We start from the raw sequence: 24,831 nt of genomic DNA on the forward strand, positions 1-24,831 counted from the left end.
CACTATCCCAACACAGAAAATAGAAAGGACTGGAGATGTAGCTCAGGGGTAAAGTCCCCTAAGTATTGGAAAAAAGGATTCTCAAATGGAAGCGTGCGCGCGCACCCGCGCTCGCATGCGTGCGTGCGTGCGTGCGTGCGTGCGTGCGTGCGTGCGTGTGTGTGTGTGTGTGTGTGTAAAGCCAACCAAATCTAGAAAATACAGGACAACTTTTTATATCAATCATTAATAAATAAAAATGAAATTGTTTATGAAATTATTTATAAATACTAAAATTAGTATTTCTAAAAGAAAATCTCACAAGTTGAATGACGTAAAAAGTCAAAAAATTTGGAAATTATATCTTCATTTTATAAATCAGTATCTGAATGTCCTGGCATTTTCTGTGTTTTCCATACGTTAGAGAAACAGAAGTACATAGTACAACTACCACAGCTGAACGCAGATCAAGGTTACCTGCAGTAGGATCTTTAGCCAGTGAGTTATCCAAGGCGCTTGTTATAGACTGAAAAAGATTCATTTTCTGAGTTTGCCCTGTGGAAAACAAAAAATAGACTATTTTGACATTGTAAAATATGTAAAAATAACCCATTTCGTAACAGTTGACTACAACCTAATTAAAATCAAGGTACAAAGAAAGGCACAGACTATATCATATGAATTTACTGGATTATTTACAAGGATGCTAGGTCTGTGGAATATAAAAAGGCAATAAAAAGCTGCAGAAGCCAGCTGATGAGGCGAAACTTACAAATATCAAGTAATTATAAACAATTTTTTAAAAATGAAAAAGAAATATAATCAAGGAACTAAATGTATGTAGACAGTAAAACTATAGAACATTAAGGTGAGCGTAAGAGCCAGAGTGTAAGCAGCTCTCACCCTAGATAGAAGTTAGGAATCCCCGTCATAAGGAATGTACAGGACCAGTGGCATGTGTTAAAATGCCATAATAACAGACAACTACAGCCTATGAACCAATAAGGCAGGCTACACACTAATAAACTTTAGTACCCAGAACCATTAGGTGTTCAGAGAACAACATAATCCCATGTCTACGCATGTCCTTCCTACTGTCTCATTGCTAATCCTTAGCAGAATCTCTGCAGGTCAATGCCTGTCTCCCTGAATAGTTTTTTGGAGGAGTAAATGGAGCAATATACATAAAGCACTCAGAATAGTACCTGGCACGGTGAGTGCTGAATAAATGTTAGCTATTTATTGTTAAATTCTGGACTTGGTCCATGTCCTTCCTCTTGACATTAGCATTATCCTAAATGTATGCAAGGCTTTATCTGATAAAGTTCCAAATGTTGTAATTCAGAAACAGCATGACTTTAGAGCTTTGACTGAGGCCTAGATGTCACCCAGTGCCCTAGAACTTGAGCTCAACTGCTCTCCAAAAGCAGTGTTCAGAGCACAGACTCCTGCATGAATCTCCTGATCCACAGGCCCAGTCCTACCTTAGTGCTTGGTCTATTCAACGGTGACCACTTTGACCTGCTGCTTACTTTGACCACTGTCCAATCTAACCTCTATGCTCTTCAGTAACCCAACCAATATGTCCCAAAAGTCAAGGCTTAATTCCTAGTGTGGGTCTTAACAGCTACAGCTATTGCCTTCCACCCTCTGACCATAAAACACTGGTCACTTAACCTTTTCCCAGAAGTCCATCTTCATCCCCAGCCCAGCTCCACAGCAGGCTCTGACCTATAAATCCTTAGTTCTTCCATGATCCTCTGACATGTCTCTCTGATCTTTCCAAAGTGCTGAGGCCCAGGCTTCAGGTCTTGGCAATCCTTTATCAAATATGTTCTGTTGCCCTCTGTTCCCAGAATAATAGCCTGTCCATACTCTTATTTCTGGTGGAGATGATAGGAATTTATTCAACAAATCACTGATGTATCATCTTTGTCAAAGAAAACACAATCACACCATGTGTCCACGATTATGTTGCAACTGATTTTTTTCATCAGTCTAAGGCTTTATCACTTAATAGACAATGTCCTCAAATCCTTGGCTACTCTATAAATATTCCCACAGTATTTATTGGTGCTCAGCATCAGATAACAGTTTAGGGTAAACATTCCTCCTAATCACAATGACATTCCCACTCTTTCTCCTATTTCATATATTTTAAAGAGTAATATTTGCATTTGTCTGTTAGGATTTTCATAGTTAGCCAAGGGAGAATTAAAATGCCTCAACAACTAAGCTGATATTAATTTTAAATCTACTGACTGACTATTTAAACTAATACTGAATGCCTCCAAGACTTTTTTTTTTTTTTTTTTTTTCCTTTTTTGCATTGCTGGGCCTCGTGCGTGCTAGGCAAGTGCTACCAGTGAGTTACATTCCCACTGCCCACTAATTCCTTTTATCACACTGCTGCTCTACATGATTTTAGCAGAAAAAAAGCAGACTTTAATAATAAAACTCATACAAAGTAAATCTGGAAAGCACTGCTTGATATCACAAAGAATGTACTCATCTTATATGGGATAACATACAAATAAGGGTATTTAGAATTTATATTTCCATGTGAGCACACAAACTAAACTTTTGAAAATTTTTGCCAAAGGGATTCAAAATTTTAGGTTTTTGGATTAATTGCTCCTCTACTCAATGCTTTTATAAGTTATAAATAACAATTTTAATACAGTAACATCAACTACACATGCCTTTTAAAGTTGCAGCATGATTCGTAGATGGGACAGGAAGAAATTACATTATTCATAGGTAAGATATTTTTAAATATGTGTTTTTCTGAGAATTATTTATTCTCTTGTAAGTTACACCAAAGACCAGCCATAGAATACACCTTTGTTTCCTCATAAGATAAGCCCACTTGTAGCACGTGCTAACCAAAGCAGTACCACTGTTGAGACTTTTATTAAAAAAAAAAAAAAAAAAAAAACACTGGGTGTGGCTCAGTGGTGAGTGCTTGCCTAGCATGTGCAAGTTCCTGTTTGATCCTCGACACTGGGGAAAAAAAAAAAAAGCACAATGCTAAGAAACTACTAACCACAACTGTTAAATTATGAATGTTAATAAATGGCTGACAAGTTTCAAAACAGACAATTCTTTTTCAAGGCAAAAAGTTATAACAAAACCCAAACAATATAGCAGCAGTTTCTCCTGAATCAAAGATGTGACCTAATGGCTGCACACTGGTAAAACTGGACTCTGTGGTTGAGATTAATTTATTCACTGAAAGTATTTTAAGTAGATCATGAATAACTACATCACCCTGGTTGCTGTTAAAGTAGTATGTAGGCAGAATGTTAGGCCCAGATAGAACATAACTCCAAGAAGGAGGAGATTCTTAACAGCTTTTGATTAGAGCTGTATCTCCAGCATTTTCCACAGTGCCTGGCATGTAGTAGGTGCTCAGTATATATTTGTTCAATAAATGACTGAACAAATAAGCACATGTAGCTGCTTCAATAGAGTTTTTTTTTTTTTAATATGGAAAAAAAATTGTTACCCACTTAAAGGAATTAGTAGGAAAAAAAAAAATCTACCAAAGTCAGAATTCAAAGAAAACAACAGAAGAAGGGCAGTGGGGAGAAGTGATGTATAACAGCAGTCTGACGGAATAGGTGTTTGATAACTATTCCTCTGCAGAAGTGTTGAAGCAATAGAGAAGCCTCACACAGAGCAGAGGCATCTGACACAGAGACAAATAAGTGCCAAAGGGGTAGTCCCCAGAAATAAATAAGGATAACCGTGGGCAGGCTGTAACCTACACCCAAACAAAAATACACATCTACAATAAAGAAAAATAGGGTCTTTCAGAAAACAAAAGTCTGCCAATACATTCAGCACTGGTACTCCTCTGCACCACCTAGAGTTTGGTATAGACCTGTGCATCAGCATTTCCTCCTCAGATGCTCTTAGAAACGCCAACATTTAGTACAGTGTCTGACACAGCCGTGTCAGCATGTTGAAGCATGACAAATGGGTGGTATCAGAGACATCACGTAGTACTAATCACACTGTTAAACAGGAAGATGTAGAGAGCTGTAGCCCGCCATTCCAGACACCAAGGCTCCACAGGGCAATATGTTCTCCAGGCAGCCTCTGCGGTTCCCATCACTCCTGTGGGAACTCCCCGGCTAGGCCCAGCTTCTTCAGGCAGTGCATGGTGCGCCAAGAACTTCTAAAAGCATCTTGGTGCACAAGTTGGAGTCATCATTCAAGGTTTGCTTTGCTTCTCTCATGAGTCAGGATTATGTCAATGGCACCAATCAGGAAGCAATTTGAACAGGTATTGATCAATATATCCTGAAGTTTCTGGGTCTGGGTATTGCAAGACAGAATGCTTTTTTCCACAGAAAAAAAGATTGCAGTTGTCCATCCAGAAACCAGAGTAAGTTCTTAGAGGACGTCTAAGAACTAAGGAATGAATTGTAGTGGAAAGATGTGCTAGAGAAGAAGCACCTGGCAAAGCTGAAGCATCGGCAGCAGGTGCTGGAGGACATCGACATGCAGCATAAAAAGTTGGTGAAGTCTCTCAGGGCTCCTTGGCCTACCTGGAGCAGGTATCTGCCAAATCCCTACACCTCTGAAGCAGACCTGAGGTGGGTCTGGTCCACACGGTAGCCCCCTGCAGACAGTTTTGCCCAACTACCCTCTGTGTGGACATGCATTTTACAAGAACTACTTGCCAGGAATGAGTTGGTGTTAATTTTGTTTCCACCTAAAAATTTCCCCCAATATTTATGAGTTGCTAATTACCTAAGTACTTTATAAAATGCCGATAGCTTTGTACATGGAGTGAGGTTAGGTTCTTTTTATTTTATTTATTTATTTATTTATTTGTCTGTAGCAAAATTTAGACTATTAGTTTGGTGACACAGATTCCTGATTTTCTGTTTATTTTTAATTTTTTTTTCCAGCTGTTAATTCTAGTTGAGTTGTAGGCCTTGCATGATAACTAACCATCCATAGTAGTATAGAAAAATATGTATATTTGCTGTCTCAAGACTCTGAACTACCTCAAGAAGAATCTAATTCAACATTTGTCATGTTTCCAGAGCATTACAGAGTGTAGGTATTTTGTAAATGAATCAGAGAAAGGGTTAAAATACGCTAGGTAGTGTAGTGACATTATAGCAGCTCCTTAAGTTGCTGCTGCCTTTTATTTGGGTAATTTTATGTTTTGTGTGGTGTTTTAAGGAGATGTATTAGGACATGATGTGCTAGATGCTTTGCATTAATGAACCAGTGTAAGTAACAAAGCAGATCCTGTCTCACTATCATGACAGCTGGGACACAAGTAAAGTGAGAGAGGTCAAAGCATGGTCTGATTATTTATTTTGAGTTTTGCTTTGTTTACTTGTGTTTTTGTTTTCCTTTTTGGGGAAAAGATAGTCTTTACATAAAGGAAGATTCTTGCTAATGGACTTGATTCCAGGCTCTAGGGCCTTGGGGTCAAAGGTGACCTACAGAGCAATATTCAGCAACTTCATCTCCACAGAGAACATGGAGAGCCTCCGTTAGGGAAGGTATTTTGCCCTCTTGTTGGAGGATGTTTTCCTTCCTCTGTTCTACGCACCTCTTGTTAGATTATCCTACACATCCAGCACACACACTCCTCAGCCACAGGTCTGTGGCTGTGTCTGGTTCATTCTGTCCTCTCCATCCCTGAAGACCCCTCCCTACACACCTCAATACCCACTCATGTTCCTGGTTTTTCCCGGATGTGGCCTGGTCCACAAAGCCTCAACTTCAGTCCAAGACACAGGATTTTTTTTTTTTTTTTTTTTTTTTTTTTTTCTTTTTTTTCTATTGTGAACAAATGGGATACATGTTGTTTCTGTTTTTACATGGAGTAATAGCATACCATTTGCGTAATCATATATTTACATAAGGTAATGATGTCTGATTCATTCTGTAATGTTTTCCTTCCCCCTCACCCCTCCCATCCCTCTTTTCCCTCTATACAGTCCCTCCTTCCTCCATTCTTGCCCCCCACGCCTCATTATGTGTCATCATCCACTTATCAGCAAAATCATTCATCCTTTGGTTTTTTGAGATTGCCTTATCTCAATTAGCATGATATTCTCCAATTTCATCCATTTGCCTGCAAATGTCATAATTATTTTATTCTTTATAGCTGAGTAATATTCCATTGTATATATATACCACAGTTTCTTTATCCATTCATCAATTGAAGGACATATAGGTTGGTTCCACAATCTGGCTATTGTGAATTGAGCAGCTATGAACATTGATGTGGCTGTATCTCTGTAGTATGCTGATTTTAAGTCCTTTGGGAATAGGCCAAGGAGTGGGATAGCTGGGTCAAATGGTGGGTCCATTCCAAGGTTTCTAAGGAATCTCCACACTGCTTTCCAGAGAGGCTGCACTAATCTGCAGCACCACCAGCAATGTATGAGCGTACCTTTTTCCCCACATCCTCTCCAACACCTACTGTTGCTTGTATTCTTGATAATCGCCATTCTAATTGGGGTGAGATGGAATCTTAGGGTAGTTTTGATTTGCATTTCTCTTATTACTAAAGATGTTGAACATTTTTTCATATGTTTCTTGATTGCTTGCAGATCTTTTTCTGTGAAGTGTCTATTCATATCCTTAGCCCATTTGTTGACTGGGTTATTTGTATTCTTGGTGTAGAGTTTTTTGAGTTCTTTATATATTCTGGAAATTAGTGCTCTATCTGAAGTATGAGTGGCAAAGATATTCTCCCACTCTGTAGGCTCTCTCTTCGCATTGCTGATAAGTTTCCTTTGCTGAGAGAAAGCTTTTTAGTTTGAATCTATCCCAGTTATTGATTCTTGCTTTTATTTCTTGTGCTATGGGAGTCCTGTTAAAGAAGTCTGATCCTAAGCCAACAAGGTGAAGATTTGGACCTACTTTTTCTTCTATAAGATGCAGGGTCTCTGGTCTGATTCCAAGGTCCTTGATCCATTATGAGTTGATTTTTGTGTAGGGTGAGAGATACGGGTTTAGTTTCATTCTGTTGCATATGGATTTCCAGTTTTCCCAGCACCATTTGTTGAAGAGGCTATCTTTTCTCCATTGCATATTTTTGACACCTCTGTCTAGTATGAGAAAATTGTATTTATTTGGGTTTGTGTCCGTGTCCTCTATTCTGTACCATTGAACTACTTGTCCGTTGTGGTGCCAATACCATGCCGTTTTTGTTACTATTGCTTTGTAGTATAGTTGAAGTTCTGGTATTGCGATACCCCGTTTCATTCTTCCTGCTAAGGATTTCTTTAGCTATTCTGGGTTTCTTATTCTTCCAGATGAATTTCATGATTGCTTGCTCTATTTCTGTGAGGTACGTCATTGGGATTTTAATTGGAATTGCATTGAATCTGTATAGCACTTTTGGTAGTATGGCCATTTTGACAATATTAATTCTGCCAATCCAAGAACATGGGAGATCTTTCCATCTTCTAAGGTCTTCCTTAATTTATTTCTTCAATGTTTTGCAGTTTTCATTGTAGAGATCTTTTACCTCTTTGGTTAGATTGATTCCCAAGTATTTTATTTCTTTTTGAGGCTACTGCAAATGGAGTTGTTTTCCTCATTTCCCTTTCAGATGTTTTGTCACTTGCGTATAAAAATTCTATAGATTTATGTGTGTTGATTTTATAGCCTGCTATTTTGCTGAATTCATTGATGAGGTCTAGAAATTTTCTGGAGGAGGTTTTTGGATCCTCTAAATATAGAATCATGTCATCAGCAAATAGTGACAGCTTAAGTTCCTCTTTTCCTATTCATATCCCTTTAATTTCTTTAGTCTGCCTAACTGCTCTGGCTAGAGTTTCGAGGACAATGTTGAATAGAAGTGATGAAAGAGGACATCCCTGTCTTGTTCCCATTTTTAAAGGGAATGGTTTCAGTTTTTCTCCATTAAGAATGATGTTGGCCATGGGCTTAGCATAAATAGCCTTTACAATGTGGAGGTATGTTCCTACTGTCCCTATTTTTTTTAGTGTTTTGAGCATGAATGGGGTGTTGTATTTTGTCGAATGCTTTTTCTGCATCAATTGAAATAACCATATGATTCTTATCCTTAAGTCTATTGACATGATGAATTATGTTTATTGATTTATGGATGTTAAACCATCCTTGCATTCCAGGAATGAACCCCACTTGATCGTGGTGCACAATTTTCTTAATATGTTTTTTGGATACGGTTGCCAATATTTTGTTAAGGATCTTTGCATCTATATTCATCAAGGATATTGGTCTAAAATTTTTTTTTCTTGATGTGTCTTTTCCTGGTTTGGGTATGAGGGTGATATTAGCTTCATAGAATGAGTTTGGTAGGGTACCCTCCTTTTCTATTTCCTGGAATACTTTGAGAAGTATTGGAATGAGTTCTTCTTTGAAGGTCTTGTAGAACTCGGCTGAGAATCCATCTGGTCCTGGGCTTTTCTTGGATGGTAGATTTTTAATGGCTTCTTCTATTTCTTTGCTTGATATTGATCTGTTTAAATTGTGTATGTCCTCCTGGTTCAGTTTGGGAGGAGCATATGTCTCTAGAAATTTGTCAATCTCTTTGGTAGTTTCTATTTTGTTGGAATACAGATTTTCAAAGTAGCTTCTCATTATGTTATGTATCTCAGTGGTATCTGTCATGATATTTCCTTTTCATCACAAATTTTAGTAATTTGAGTTTTCTCTCTCCTTCTCTTTGTTAGTGTGGCTATGGGTTTGTCTATTTTGTTTACTTTCTCAAAGAACCAACTTTTTGTTTTGTCAATTTTCTGAATTGTTTCTTTTGTTTCAGTTTCATTGATTTCAGCTCTGATTTTAATTAATTCCTGTCTTCTACTACTTTTGCTTTTATTCTGTTCTTTTTCTAGGGCTTTGAGCTGTAATGTTAGGTCATTTAGTTGTTGACTTTTCATTCTTTTCTGGAATGTGCTCCATGCAATGAATTTTCCTCTTAGTACCACTTTCATAGTGTCCCAGAGACTTTGATATGTTGCATCATCATTCTCATTGACCTCTAAGAATTTTTTATCTCCTCCCTGATGTTTTCTGTTATCCATGTTTCATTCAATAGCATATTATTTAGTCTCCAGTTGTTGGAGTAATTTCTGGTTTTTATTTTGTCATTGATTTCTACTCTCAGTCCATTATGATCTGATAGAACACGGGGCAGTATCTCTATTTTTTTGCATTACTAAGGGCTGCTTTGTGGCATAACATATGGTCTATTTTTGAGAAGGTTCCATGTGCTGCTGAGAAGAAAGTGTATCCGCTCGTTGATGGATGGAATATTCTATATAGGTCTATGAAGTCTACGTTATTGATTGTATTATTGAGTTCTGTGGTTTCTTTGGTTGGATTTTGTTGGAAGATCTATCTAGTGGTGACAGCGGTGCATTAAAGTCACCCAGAATTATTGTGTTTTGGTCTATGTAGTTCCTGAAATTCAGAAGGATTTGTTTGATGTACAGGGATGCACCATTGTTTGGGGCATAAATATTTACTATCGTTACGTCTTCCTGATTTATGGTTCCCTTAAGCAGTATGAAATGTCCTCCTTTATCCCTTCTGACTAACTTTGGCTTGAAGTCCACTTTATCTGATATAAGGATGGAAACCCCCGCTTTTTTACTGAGTCCACATGCGTGGTAGGTTTTTTTCCCATCCTTTCACCTTTAGCCTGTGGATGTCTCTTTCTATGAGATGAGTCTCTTGCAGGCAGCATATTGTTGGGTCTTCCTTTTTAATCCATTCTGCCAGTCTATGTCTTTTGATTGATGAGTTTAGACCATTAAAGTTCAGGGTTATTATTGAGAAATGATTTGTATTCCCAGTCATTTGGCTTATTTTTGGTTTTTAAGTTGGCTTGGTTTCTCCTTTGAGTGCTTTTTCTCTAATGTAGTTCCTCCCTTTGCTGACCTCCATTGTTGTTTTTCATTTCCTCCTCATGGAATATTTTGTTGAGAACATTCTGTAGTGCAGGCTTTCTATTTGTAAATTCGTTTAACTTTTGTTTATCATGGATGGATTTTATTTCATCTTCAAATCTGAAGGTTAGTTTTGCTGGGTATAGGATTCTTGGTTGGCAACCATGTTCTTTCAGAGCTTGAAATATGTTGGTCCAGGCCCTTCAAGCTTTTAGAGTCTGGGTTGAGAAGTCTGCTGCTATCTGTATTGGTCTGCCCCTATATGTAATCTGATGCTTTTCTCTCACGGCCTTCAAAATCCTATCTTTATTTTGAATGTTAGGCATTTTCATTATAATGTGCCTTGGTGTGGATCTGTTGTGATTCTGTGCATTTGGTGTTCTATAAGCCTCTTGTATTTGATTTTCCATTTCATTCTTCAGACTTGGGAAATTTTCTGATATTATTTCATTGAATAGGTTGTTCATTCCTTTGGTTTATATCTCTGTGCCTTCCTCAATCCCAATAATTCTTAAATTTGGTCTTTTCATGATGTCCCATAGTTCTTGGAGATTCTGTTCATGATTTCTTACCATCTTTTCTGTTTGGGCAACTTAAATATTTTTTCTTCATTGTCTGAGGTTCTGTCTTCCAAGTGGTCTAGTCTTTTGGTCATGCTTTCCGTTGAGTTTTTTATTTTGTTTATTGTCTCCTTCCTTTCAAGGATTTTCCTTTGGTTTTTTTTGAGAATCTCTATCTCTTTGTTGAAATGATCTTTTTCTTCCTGCAGGTGCTCTTTCAGCTTGTTGGTATTATCATTCATTGCCTGCATTTGCTCTCTTATCTCATCTTTTGCATCATGAATCATCTTAATCATGTATAATCTGAAGTCCTTTTCTGACATTTCTTCTACCATACTGTCATTGGATTCTATTAATATAGAATCTAGATTTGTTTGGATCATTTTCTTCCCTTGTTTTTTCATGTTGTTCATGTATCTTCCCCTCTAGCAGTGCAGATCTGGGTATTGCAGATTTCCCCCTATAGGCTTATAGGGGCCCTATAGGTTTCCAAAACCTTTTCTTTAAGGGGAGATCAATATAAGCAGTGCCCAATTCAGACACTATGCAATCCTAGACTAAATAGCCCCTCTGAGGACAATAACAAAATTGTCATAATAAACAGGATGAGTTCAAATATTATCTTCAGTAAAACAAACAGGTTTGCAATAAGGTCTGCAGTTTCTAATGGAGGACAAAGAGGATGCAGAGGGATGTAGAACGTGGCTGTTAATGGGATAAGAAAAGAATATACAGAAGTTCTTGATAATAGAAAGGGTGACAGTATAATCATAAGAAATTGGATGTTAGCATGCAAAAAAGGGAGAAAGAGACTCTGAGGGAACAGGTAAACAAAAGGAAAAGAGAGCAAGAACAGTAAAGAAATAAAAACTTAAAATTTTTCAATAAGGAGAAAAAAGAAAATCTACTGTATAACAGTCAAATAGTAATGAAAGCTCCCAGTGTTCAGTAGCCTGATGCATGAGAGGTACCTGACATTGAGCTTCAAGTCTCCAGCAGGAGTCTCAAGATGGGATTTGCCCCACCTAAAGATCGGAGCTCTGGCTTCCAGGATTATCAAAGATGGCCACTCTGGCTTCCAAATGTATTGGCAAATGGGGAGCTGCAGCTCAGGGTGTGGACGTGGTCGGCTAGAGGTCCTGAAGGCGGGGTGTGGTTGGTCAGGCATGGGTCCTGGAGTTCGGTTGTGTTTGGTGTGGTTGCAGGATCCTGGAGGCCAGGTGCAGTCGGTCTGGGGTCCCAGTGATAGGGCGCAGTCCGTTGTTCTGAGGGTCCTGGCGGCAGGGAGCAGTGAGTGGATGTGAGGGTCCCAGAGGCAGGGAGTGATCGGTCGAGCTGAGGGCTCCTGGAGACGGGGCTCAGTCAGTCTCGCTAGGGGTCCTATGGGGCCTGGCTGTTGTCTCAAAATGGTGGCAGCCACATGTAATCAAATCTGCAGGTACTGTAACAGTGAACTTCCAGGCAACAGCAGGCAGCTGGTGCTCCACTGGCGGTCGGTGATTAGTTTGCTGACTGTTGTCGGACGATCAGGAGGTGAACCTCATGTGTTGGGTGATGGATAGGTGTAAGGCAGGCAATGGACAGGCGAGAGGCAGGCAAATGGCGGATGATAGGCCAGGATTTCTTATTCCTTCCACTATCCTTGGTAGGTTCTCCCTTATGGGTTAGTGAATGGTGTCAGTATCTGTGGTCCTTGCTGCATTGTATAACCATGGTAATTAGGCATTACCCCCCTCGAATATACAAGAACATGTATTTTATGACACTTTGTACTCACTTTGCATATATTTACTACTCATTTTATTTGTGTGCTGTATAGATGATATTTGGCTTGTGAGCCTATGACCTATTATTACCAATCTCAGACCAGGAAATACCCTCAGTTGGAATATGTCAAAACCTTTTAGTTATTTTTACTCATATAAGGGTTTAACCTGGTCAACTCATGCTAGTGAGAAGCTCGGATTGGTAGCTTTAGGTTTCTTGATTAAAAACCTAAATAAATTTATTAAGCTTGAGGCAGCCTTTTAATGATAAAGGTGTTTTCAGGGAAAAGATTGGAAACTGTTCTACTTGATGCATAATGAAAATGTTTTGAATTAGTGTATGTAAATGTTATCATCATTTCTTTATATTAATTCAGAAGTTATCTGTCAAATAGTTTTTTAATATTAAAAATATGGGAAGATGCCTAAGAAACTGACTGTTTTCCCCAATAAAACTCTTATAGACCTCCAGATACCCTGTTTCCTAGGACTCACTTTCTGTTTGCAAGGTATCTACTTTCATCCCATTCTAATTCTTACTAAAGTGTGTTGAAATGACTACCCTATAAAGTAAGATAGTAGGGGCTGGACTTGTGCTAAACTGTAAATGAAGGGGCTAAGGACATAGTTCAGTGGTAGAGTGCTTGTCTAGTATGCCTAAGATCTTAGGTTTAATCCCCAGCACCCAGACATACCAAAAATGCAAATGAAGTCTCTACAAATATAATTGCCTCTTAAAGTGCCAGTATATATTGCATATCCCATGAAAGTGAAGAAAGTAGAGAGTACTTGAGGGAAACAGGGTCACCTAAGACCAAAACTAAGAGGATTGAGGCTAGGGTCCCAGGCTTTCCCTATAACAGGGCATGAAGCCATGGGACATCCCTACCTTTCGCTGGCTTGTTCTCTGCTCCATCATTAAATGGTTTATAAACTACATACATTCCAGTGACTCCCAAATGGTTATCTCTAATATGAATTTCTCCTCTGGGTTCCAGACTTCTATATCCAACAATCATCAATTCCCTACTTGGTATCTTGGGCTTTTCTAACTCAAAGACAAAAACAAACTCTACCGCTCCCAATACCAGTCTTTCCCATCTTAGCAAACAACGCTAATCTCCACCAGGTGTCCAACCTGGAAACGTGGGGCATCCTTAATGTCTTCATTGAGATCATCAAATCCTACTTCCAAATAAATAACTTAATCTAGCACTATTATATTCTATGTCCAGACTCTTCACCTTTTCCTCTTCCAGAAAATTGTCTCCTCACTTGTACTTCTTTCAACCCTTCAAATCATTCCCCACAGATCTGTTACAATGAGAGTCCTAAAAAGCAAACCACATCACGCTACTTCCATGCTCAAAGCCCTACAAAGACTTCTGACTACACTGGGATAAGCCCTATGCCTCACCATGTCCTCAAGGTCCTGCTTGATCCCATCCCTGTCCACCTCTACAGTCCCATTTTTAACCACTGTCCCCATGAATCCCCACTGAAGAGATCTCTCAGTTCCACCACCTAAGCTCCCTGCCACCTCAGGACCTTCACACATGACGACCCCTCCAGCCAGCACACCCTTCACACCTCTTTGGATATGCCTTTCAGAAGGATCTGTAGAAGAAAGACTGCCCAGGTTGTTCAGTGTGGTGACGGTGGATGGGAGAGCAGTTACTGAGATCAGAGGTCTCTGATGCCCTCATGGCTGTGGCATGCTCAGTTCCTGGGAATGTTTCTGTGCAAGGGCACAGGATGCCTAGCTACTGTAGCAATGCCTTTCATGAGGAGGCTCTGTGCAAGAGCCCTATCAGTTCTAACCTTGATCTCAGGCACACAACTCCCAGGAAGAAAGGAATTCTTATGCTAGACAACCACAATGTTTCACCAGCTCTGCTTCTCCAGTTCCCGCCCACCTTACAGCAACTTTTAACAATGGATTTTCTTTTTTTTTTTTTTTATTTTATTGTAAAAAAATGGGATACATGTTGTTTCTCTGTTTGTACATGGCGTAAAGGCATACCATTTGTGTAATCATAAATTTACATAGAGTAATGTTGTTTGATTCATTCTGTTATTTTTTCCCTTCCCCCACCCCTCCCACCCCTCTTTTCCCTCTATACAGTTCTTCCTTCCTCCATACTTGCCCCCCTCCCTAACCCTAACTCTAACCCTAACACTAACCCTTCCCGCCCCCCATTATGTGTCATCATCCACTTATTAGCGATATCATTCGTCCTTTGGCTTCTTGAGATTGGCTTATCTCACTTGGCATGACATTCTCCAATTTCATCCATTTGCCTGCAAATGCCATAATTTTATCATTCTTTATGGCTGAGTAATATTCCATTCTATATATACCACAGTTTCTTTATCCATTCATCAATTGAAGGGCATCTAGGTTGGTTCCACAATCTGGCTATTGTGAATTGAGCAGCTATGAATATTATGTGGCTGTATCTCTGTAGTATGCTGATTTTAAGTCCTTTGGGTATAGGCCGAGGAGTGGGATAGCTGGGTCAAATGGTGGATCCATTCCAAGTTTTCGATGGAATCTCCACACTGCTTTCCAGAGTGGCTGCACTAATTTTCAGCCCCACCAGCAATGAATGAGTGTACCATTCTCCTCACATCCTCGCCAATTCCTGTTGTTGCTTGTATTCTTGATAATCGCCATTCTAATTGGGGTGAGACGGAATCTTAGGGTGGTTTTGATTTGATTTCTCTTATTACTAGAGATGTTGAACATCTTTCCATATGTTTGTTGATTGCTTGCAGATCTTCTTCTGTGAAGTGTCTATTCATTTCCTTAGCCCATTTGTCGACTGGATTATTTGTATTCTTGGAGTAGTTTTTTGAGTTCTTTATAGATTCTGGAGATTAGTGCTCTATCTGAAGTATGAGAGGCAAAGATATTCTCCCACTCTGTAGGCTCTTTCTTCCATTGCTGATAGTTTCCTTTGCTGAGAGAAAGCTTTTTAGTTTGAATCTATCCCAGTTATTGATTCTTGCTTTTATTTCTTGTGCTATGGGAGTCCTGTTAAGGAAGTCTGGTCCTAAGCCGACATGTTGAAGATCTGGACCTACTTTTTCTTCTATAAGATGCAGGGTCTCTGGTCTGATTCCGAGGTCCTTAATCCATTTTGAGTTTATTTTCGTGCATGGTGAGAGATACGGGTTTAGATTCATTCTGTTGCATATGGATTTCCAATTCTCCCAGCACCATTTGTTGAAGAGGCTATCTTTTCTCCATTGCATATTTTTGGCACCTTTCTCTAGTATGAGAAAATTGTATTTATTTGGGTTTGTGTCCTTGTCCTCTATTCTGTACCATTGATCTACCTTTCTATTTTGGTACCAATACCATGCCGTTTTTGTTACTATTGCTTTGTAGTAGAGTTGAAGTTTTGGTATTGCGATACCCCCTGTTTCATTCTTCCTGCTAAGGATTGCTTTAGCTATTCTGGGTTTCTTCTTCTTCCAGATGAATTTCATGATTGCTTGCTCTATTTCTGTGAGGTATGTCATTGGGATTTTAATTGGATTTGCATTGAATTTGTATAGCACTTTAGGTAGTATGGCCATTTTGACAATATTAATTCTTCCTATCCAAGAACATGGAAGATCTTTCCATCTTCTAAAGTGTTCTTTAATTTCTTTCTTTAGTGTTCTGTAGTTCTCAATGTAGAGGTCTTTCACCTCTTTTGTGAGATTGATTCCCAAGTATTTTATTTTTTTCGAGGCTATTGTGAATGGGGTAGTTTTCCTAATTTCTCTTTCTGAAGATTCATCACTTATGTATAAAAATGCATTGGATTTATGAGCATTGATCTTGTAACCTGCTACTTTACTGAATTCACTTATGAGTTCTAAGAGTTTTCTGGTGGAATTTCCAGGTTCCTCTAAATATATAATCATGTCATCAGCGAACAGTGATAGTTTGAGTTCTTCTTTTCCAATTCGTATCCCTTTAATTTCTTTGGTTTGTCTAATTGCTGTGGCTAGAGTCTCAAGAACGATGTTGAATAGAAGTGGTGAAAGAGGGCATCCCTGCCTTGTTCCAGTTTTTAGGGGGAATGTTTTCAGTTTTTCACCATTTAGAATAATATTAGCCATGGGCTTAGCATAAATGGCCTTTACAATGTTAAGGAATGTTCCCACTATCCCTATTTTTTCTAGTGTTTTGAGCATGAAGGAGTGCTGTATTTTATCAAATGCTGTTTCTGCATCTATTGAAATAATCATGTGATTCTTGACTTTAAGTCTATTAATGTGGTGAATTACGTTTATTGATTTCCTGATGTTGAAACAACCTTGCATCCCTGGGATGAAACCCACTTGATCATGGTGCACTATCTTTTTAATATATTTTAGTATGCGATTTGCTAAAATTTTGTTGAGAATTTTTGCGTCGATGTTCATTAAGGATATTGGTCTGAAATTTTCTTTCCTCGATGAGTCTCTGTCTGGTTGGTATCAGTGTGATATTGGCTTCATAGAATGAGTTTGGGAGGGTTCCGTCCTCTTCTATTTTATGGAATACTTTGAGAAGTATTGGAATGAGCTCTGTTCGAACTAATGACACGTTAACTAACTCAGACTGACTCCTTACTTCCTGGCGAGTGAGCAAGATCAAGGACTCAAAGGTGGTTTCAATAGTTAATGAGGATGAACTGGACCACCGTCAGGGATTGGTTAACAATAGTTCCGCGAACGTGATCAGCTCGTGCTTGCCATATAGTCTTATGGGACTCTTGCCTGCGTGAACACCCCATGCCTTGCTGACCTTCAAGCTGATTGGTTCCCGCCTAGCCCCCAACCTACATAAAAGCTGTGTGATTTCCTCAATAAACGAGTTCCTGCTGTGACCGGTCTCCCTGATGCGTCTGATTGTCCTCCGCATGAGGGCTGGAAACGGGCGGTCAGTCGGCCGTACCTATCCCAGTCTGACCTTGTTGGGGAATGTCCCCTTCCCTTGCCGCTGGTCGAGCAGAGCAAGGGGGCTTAAGACCCCAACAGAGCTCTTCTTTAAAGGTTTTGTAGAACTCAGCTGAGAACCCATCTGGTCCCGGACTTTTCTTTGTTGGTAGGCTTTTGATGACTTCTTCTATTTCAGTACTTGAAATTGGTCTATTTAAATTGTGTATGTCCTCCTCGTTCAGTTTAGGCAATTCATATGTCTCTAGAAACCTGTTGATTTCTTCGAAATTTTCTATTTTGTTGGAGTATAGATTTTCGAAACAGCTTCTAATTATGTTTTGTATTTCAATCCTGTCTGTTGTGATATTTCCTTGTTCATTCCGAATTTTAGTGATTTGGGTTTTCTCTCATCTTCTCTTTGTTAGTGTGGATAAAGGTTTATCAATTTTGTTTATTTTTTCAAAGAACCAACTATTTATTTTGTCAATTTTTTGGATTGTTTCTTTTGTTTCAATTTCATTGATTTCAGCTCTGAGTTTAACTATTTCCTGTCTTCTACTACTTTTGGTGCTGGTCTGTTCTTCTTTTTCTAGGGCTTTGAGCTGTAGTGTTAGGTCATTTATTTGTTGAGTTTTATTTTTTTTATTAAATGCGCTCCATGAGATAAATTTCCCTCTAAGTACTGCTTTCATAGTGTCCCAGAGATTTTGATATGATGTTTCTTTGTTCTCATTTACCTCTAAGAATTTTTTAATTTCCTTCCTAATATCTTCTGTTATCCATTCATCATATAATAGCATATTGCTTAATCTCCAGATGTTGGAATAGTTTTTGTGTTTTACTCTTTCATTTATTTCTAACTTCAATCCATTATGATCTGATAGAATACATAGTAGTGTCTCTATCTTCTTGTATTTGCTAACATTAGCTTTGTGGCATAATATATGGTCTATTTTAGAGAAGGATCCATGTGCTGCTCAGAAGAAAGTGTATTCGCTCTTGGTTAGATGGTATACTCTATAAATGTCAAGTCTAAATTATTGATTGTGTTATTAAGATCTATGATTTCTTTGTTCAATTTTTGTCTGGAAGATCTGTTCAGTGGTGAGAGAGGCGTGTTAAAATCACCTAGTATTATTGTGTTATAATCTATTTGGTTTCTGATATTGAGAAGGATTTGTTTGACATACATGGATGAGCCACTGTTTGGGGTATAGATGTTTATGATTGTTATATCTTGCTGATTTATGCTTCCCTTAAGCAGTATGAAATGTCCTTCTTTATCCCTTCTGACTAACTTTGGCTTGAAGTCCACATTAGCTGAAATGAGGATGGATACTCCAGCTTTTTTGCTGAGTCCATGTGCATCGTATGTTTTTCCCCATCCTTTCACCTTTAGTCTACGGGTATCTTTTTCTATGAGGTGAGTCTCTTGTAGGCAGCATATTGATGGATCTTTCTTTTTAATCCAATCTGCCAGTCTATGTCTTTGGATTGATGAATTCAGGCCATTAACATTCAGGGTTATTATAGAGATGTGATTTGGTTTCCCGGTCATTTGGTTCATTTTTTATATTTTATTTATTTATTTGTTTGACACAACTTGGTTCCTCCTTTATTTGACAATTCCGTTAGGATAATTCCTCCCTTTGCTGATTTGCTTCTTTGTTTTTCATCTCTTCCTCATGGAATATTTTCCTGAGCATGTTCTGTAATGTCGGCTTTCTTTTTGTAAATTCCTTTAGCTTTTGTTTATCATGGAAGGATCTTATTTCGTCGTCAAATCTGAAAGTAAGTTTTACTGGGTATAAGATTCTTAGTTGGCATCTGTTTTCTTTCAGGGCTTGGTAAATGTTGTTCCAGGCCCTTCTAGCTTTTAGGGTCTGGATTGAAAATTCTGCTGATATCCGTATTGGTTTTCCCCTGAATGTAATTTGGTTCTTTTCTCTCACAGCCTTTAAAATTCTGTCTTTATTTTGTATGTTAGGTATTTTCATTATAATGTGCCTTGGTGTGGGTCTGTTGTAATTTTGTATATTTGGAGTCCTATAAGCCTCTTGTACTTGGTTTTCCATTTCATTCTTCAGATTTGGGAAATTTTCTGATATTATTTCATTGAATAGATTGTTCATTCCTTTGGTTTGTTCCTCTAGGCCTTCCTCAATCCCAATAATTCTTAAATTTGGCCTTTTCATGATATCCCATAGTTCTTGTAGATTCTGTTCATGATTTCTTACCATCTTCTCTGTTTGTTCAACTTTGTTTTCAAGGTTAAATATTTTGTTTTCAATGTCTGAGGTTCTGTCTTCCAGGTGTTCTATCCTACTGGACATGCTTTCTATGGAGTTCTTAATTTGGTTTATTGTTTCCTTCATGTCAAGGATTTCTGTTTGGTTTTTTTTCAATATCTCTAACTTTATATTGAAATGATCTGTTGCTTCCTGTATTTACTCTTTTAACTGTTGATTCGTGCGATCATTCAATGCCTGCATTTGCTCTTTCATCTCATCATTCAGTGCGTGCATCTGCTCTTTCATCTCATCGTTTGCTTCCCTGATCATTTTAATTATGTACATTCTGAACTCCTGTTCTGTCATTTCTTCTGCCATGCTGTCATTGGGTTTTATTGATGTAACATCTAGATTTGTTTGCAGAATTTTCTTTCCTTGTTTTCTCATATTGTTCAGGTATCAGTGGACCACTGAGATATTGCAGATTTCCTCTATTGACTTACAATGTCCCTGAAGATTTCCATATATATATCCCCTCTTAGCCTTCAGTAGGCTGAAGTCTTGGAGGAAGTTGATAATGCGGTGCTCCACAAGGAAGCTGCCTCTCTAGGAGTGCTGGCCTTCAGGTGGGGTATATTCCCTGCTAGAGGGCAGAGGTGCCTCCACTTGTTGACCAATGGTCATCCAAAGGGGAACTAGGCTGCGGGCTGAGGCAAGGCCTGTTTGGGCCTGTGTCTCTGGTTTTACCGTCCTTGTGGGGAAACCTCACCCAGCAGGGAAGACTAACCCGGTGGGGAGGTCTCGCTGGTCAGTTTCCTCCTAGAGGTTCCCCTCAATTTACAGCTACCACCTGGGCTGGGCTGCCTTCATCTGAAAAGTTCCCAGGGGCCTGGCCCTACCTCCTAAGCCTGGGAGCCTCACCCTTCACAGATGAATCTCCTTAGGCTGCCCCTCCTCAGAGAATCTGCCCGCAGTCCTGGAACCTTCGCTCCGCCCCTAAGCGTGTCTCTGTGCGGCTCTTCCACCAAGAAGCCTCCTAGATCCTGGGACCCTGCTCTGCACCTAATCGCCTGGCTATGCGTCCCCTCCTCTGAGCAGCCGCCTGGGGCCCCGTACAATCGCTCTGAATCCCAGAGACCCGCCGCACGCCTCTTCCTCCAGACAGCCGCCCAGTATTCTGGTGCGGTCACCAGGAGTCCAAGCAACTCACTGCGTGCCTCCTCCTCCCACCAACCGCCCGTAGCCCTGGGCAATCACTCCGAGTCGAAGTGACCCTCCCCGTTCCTCCTCCTCCTCCAGGTAACCCCCCGGGTGTTCAGGAGTGGTCGCTCTGAGTAGCTCTGAATCCACGTGACCCGCTGCACACGTCCTCTGGGCAGCCGCCCAGAGCTCTGGTGTGGCCACTTGAGACCAAGGGAGCCACCGCGCTTCTCCTCAAGGCAGCCCCCCTGTGTTCAGGAGCGGTTGCTTTAAGTCCAAATAACTCACCAATCGCCTCCTCCTCTGAGCAGCCGCCTGGAGCTCTAATGCAGTCACTGCGAGTCCAAACGACCCGCCGCACTCCTCCTCCTCCTCCTCGTACTCCTCAGGGCAGGCCCCGGTGTTCAGAAGTGGTCTGAGTCCAAACAGCTCGCCAAGCAGCTCCTCCTCTGGCAACCGCCTGTAGCTCTGGTATAGTCACTCCGAATCCAATCAGCCACGCTCCTCCTCCTCCTCCTCCTCCTCCTCAGGGCAGGCCCCGGTGTTCTGAGTCCACACAGCTCTCCTCCCCTTCCTCCCCTGGGCAGCCACTGGAGCCCCAGTGGTTGCTCCGAGTCCCGGCGCTGTGCTGAGCGGCCTCCTCTACGATGCTCCCAGTTGTCCGAGTTCACTGTTCCAGTGGGGGGAGGGGTGTCTCGCCCGGCAGCTCTACTTTACAAAGTTCCCTGCGTTCCGGGACCACCGTCCCATCCGGGACACCTCCCCAACCGGAGAGACTCACCCGGCTGCTTTGAGTTGGTCCCAAGTCTCTCAATATCTCCTCTTTTGAATCCTGAGTCCTGGAGCAACATGAAATGCAGCCACCCTCCACTCCGCCATCTTGAAAACCTCAACAATGGATTTTCTTGAGAGCTACACCAAGCTCCTAACATTGAACTTTGCAACTGTGGATTGCAACTATGGAAAAGCTATGTAGGATGTCCTAGTTTCTGTAATTTTCCTGAATACAAAGAATAATGGTTGTATAGTCATTTCATAATGAGACACATATAAAGATTGCTGGAGTAACTATTTAGACCTGCATCTCCCATAAGACAGCAGGCTCCACCTGATCCCAGCCTAATCTTCAAGATCTGTATCTGTGAATCTTTATTTTCCAATCTCCCTTCGCCCCTAACCAGACCCCAGAGTTTGCCCTCTGGTTGAGACAGTTGGTGGCTCATACAGATTCAGACACAAGGGAACTTTCTTCGACCATTAGAAGAGGGGACACTCCTGGAGGCACGCCATAGAAGCAAAAAAAGTCCTCAAAGGTAAGGAGATTGGAGGAGTGAGTCAGAGTCAGGTGTAAAATATGGGATATACAGGATCCAAAGAAAGGGATCATTATGTGTCTGTCCTTAGAGATATGCTCAGGAAGAGCAGTAATTCTGTTAGAAGAGCACAGCTGTTAGAATTTATAAACTTTATTACTAAAACTTTTCCCTGGTTTCCTACAGAAGAAGTGGTAAATGTAAAGACATGGGCGACTGGCACCCTCCTTAAAGTTAGGCTTGTAGCTCGAGGAACCAAAAAGAAAAAAGGGGTGGGGGGTGCGGCTCTCCAGAGAGAATATAAGCTATAACACCATGCTTTTTTTTTTTTTTATTGTAAACAAATGGAATACATGTTGTTTCTGTTTGTACATGAAAGTAAAGGCATACCATTTGTGTAATTATACATCTACATAGGGCACTGGTGTATAACACCATGCTTTAATAAAATAGTCTTACAAAAGAAAAAAACAATTATAGTACTGTTCCTTATCTCTTAGTTTCTGCTAGATTTCTATCTCTCCTAGGCTTATATTTAAAAATGTAAATTACAGAGCCTGCATGATTTACAAGGCTTATAAAAAAACTGTTAAGACATAAGAAAAAAAGTGTCCCTTTTTAAATTCAAACTGCTTGGCTGGCTAGCTTATCTGCTTTCAGCTGAGATTCTGAACCAGTTCCTCCCTAATACTACAGCTTAGAAAGAGAAAAGTGAAAGATTCTGAATGTACAAGCTTTCTTTTGCTAAAATTTCTTAGTTTATTGTTTTTTAATGAGAACTTCACAGAATTCCACATTATTTAGATATCTGAACTGACTCTTATCTGAACTAAAAGTACACTCTGACTTGATGAAGACATTAGCATTGCAACCATGAAATTTCTTTTTTTGGAAAACTCCTGTTTTTTTAAATTCCACATGAATAATTTTTTCTGATCAGTATTATTTTATCTAACTAAAAGGTTTTTACACACAGTCTTTGTTCAGAAGCCAGTTTCTCTAGGGCTAGCTCTTAAATACATTCAAAAATTCTTTTTAATAAATCCTAAGGAGGACAAAGACACGATGATGTTGGGAATAAGTCTGATAACCATCAAGGACAAATGGCTGGCTACCTGAAACCTTTGATTTCAGTGTCCACCATGTCTGTTGGATTTTTATACCTAGAATTTCCAATTGGTCAGGCCTGTCCTATATTTAAGTCATAATGTTAAAGTCTGATGGGTTCTATTTTAATTTCTGATATGTTAATCTAATAAAGGCTTTAATATACATCAATAATATTGACTCCTACCTGTGGAGCTTCATTTACAAAAGTTACAAAATCTATTTCTTGTCTGTTTTGTGTATATGTGCACACCTGTGTATTGTGTTGTTGGGTTTATATATTATGTGCATGGTATCACAGTTGGCATTAGACAAATGAGTGCTCGAAAATTAAAATTTAAATAAAGAGATGAATCCTAGTCATTTAATTCAAATTAAATAATCAGATAATAATAAATATGTCTTTAAAATTCTAACAAAATTTTTTTAGGTGGTCAGACAATTTAGCATTGATTTTTATAAAATGTCTATAATATAATGTAATATCCATTGCTTCTAGGATTTTTCTTCAACAGGAAAAAGATGGTTAATAATATTAATTACATTTGTCTAATTTTAATTCTTACAGTTCACATGAGTAAGTCAGATTTAACATAAATTGGATTAATCTTCATAAAAGTGTTTTCTTAAGTGGATAAATTTTAAAAGGAGTTTACGATTGCTTTGTTTCTAGATCTTGACTAAAGCAAAATTACTGAGTTAAAGTTCTAATAGGTGTAATTCTACATGCAAAGGGCCCAAAGAGTTTCAGTTGTGTTTCAATTAAAGTACTATAAACAACATAAAGTATTTCATCTTACTAAGAGGAGTGATTGGGAAAAAAAAAAAAAAAAAACTTCAGAAATTTCATAAGGATTGTTTCAAAATGTGAATTTAAAAAAGGGATTAACAGCTAGGAAAGAGATATAAAGTTTATGAAGGGAATGAGATATAAATAAGGTTTGCAAAGGGAAACAAATATAAGGTTAGTGCAAGGAAAGAGATAGAAGGTCCGAGTATGTGACAGAAAGGTTTGTGTAAGTGACAAAAAGATTTGTGCAATTCGTAGAGAGTTTGTAAAGGAGATCCCTTCTCCAGACACAGGTAAAATATTAACGTGCTGCTGTGAACCAAAGTTTAATCCTCTGTATGTTAAAGTAATAAGGATTTCTTAAAAAATAATTTGCTCTTATCAGAATAATTTCTTATGTCTGTGAAGTATTATAAAAAAGTCTTAAACATACAGTGTTTGTCCAACTCTGGTTAAACAATAACTAGTATAGTATTTAATTCCATTCCAGTTTCTAAATTTTTCTTCAAAAGTTAAACTTGGTTAATATAAAAACATTAGTGTAATTGTGGTGCTGTTAACTCATTTCTTTGTACTCTAAAAGTATTCATACAAAGTCTTTTAAATATAAGGTTTAGGAGAACATTTTACAAAGCTGGTGTTCTCTGTAACAATGGTCTATTATAAAAATAACACATTTAGTTAATAAATTATATGATTTAATATTTTGTAATTAGATAAAATAATCTGTCACAAGTTAAAAAAAAAAACTGTTACTCCACACTGAAAAGTTAAACTTAAATATATTTCTAAAAGGAAACCAGGAGAGCCTGGTTTTTTTGAAGGTTGGTAATATGGGAGGTAAACACATTTTGCCATTTTTACACAAAAGAGGGTCTCTTGACTTGTTTAATTCATATTTCAGATGTAATGTTAAATTATGTTAACTGATTCATATGGACTCAAAAATGATGTATAAAACTTTATAAAATAATACTTAAAAAGAGATTAAAGATTAGTTTCAAAAATTGAACACCTTATCTATGATTTGTCAAAAGCC

At 38.9% G+C, this 24,831-nt stretch overlaps 1 protein-coding gene across 1 annotated transcript in view; it reads right to left on the reverse strand.

The window, feature by feature from the left end:
• Window positions 1-24,831, reverse strand: part of BCKDHB (branched chain keto acid dehydrogenase E1 subunit beta) — a 240,503-nt gene that overhangs the window by 201,204 nt on the left and 14,468 nt on the right. Inside the window, exon 2 of the mRNA XM_079146543.1 lies at window positions 457-534. Within this exon, the coding sequence (XP_079002669.1) occupies window positions 457-534 (78 nt within the window). The remainder of the gene's footprint in view (window positions 1-456; window positions 535-24,831) is intronic.

The sequence above is a fragment of the Sciurus vulgaris genome, assembly GCF_902686455.1.
Source record: "Sciurus vulgaris genome assembly, chromosome: 7".
NCBI lineage: Eukaryota > Metazoa > Chordata > Mammalia > Rodentia > Sciuridae > Sciurus > Sciurus vulgaris.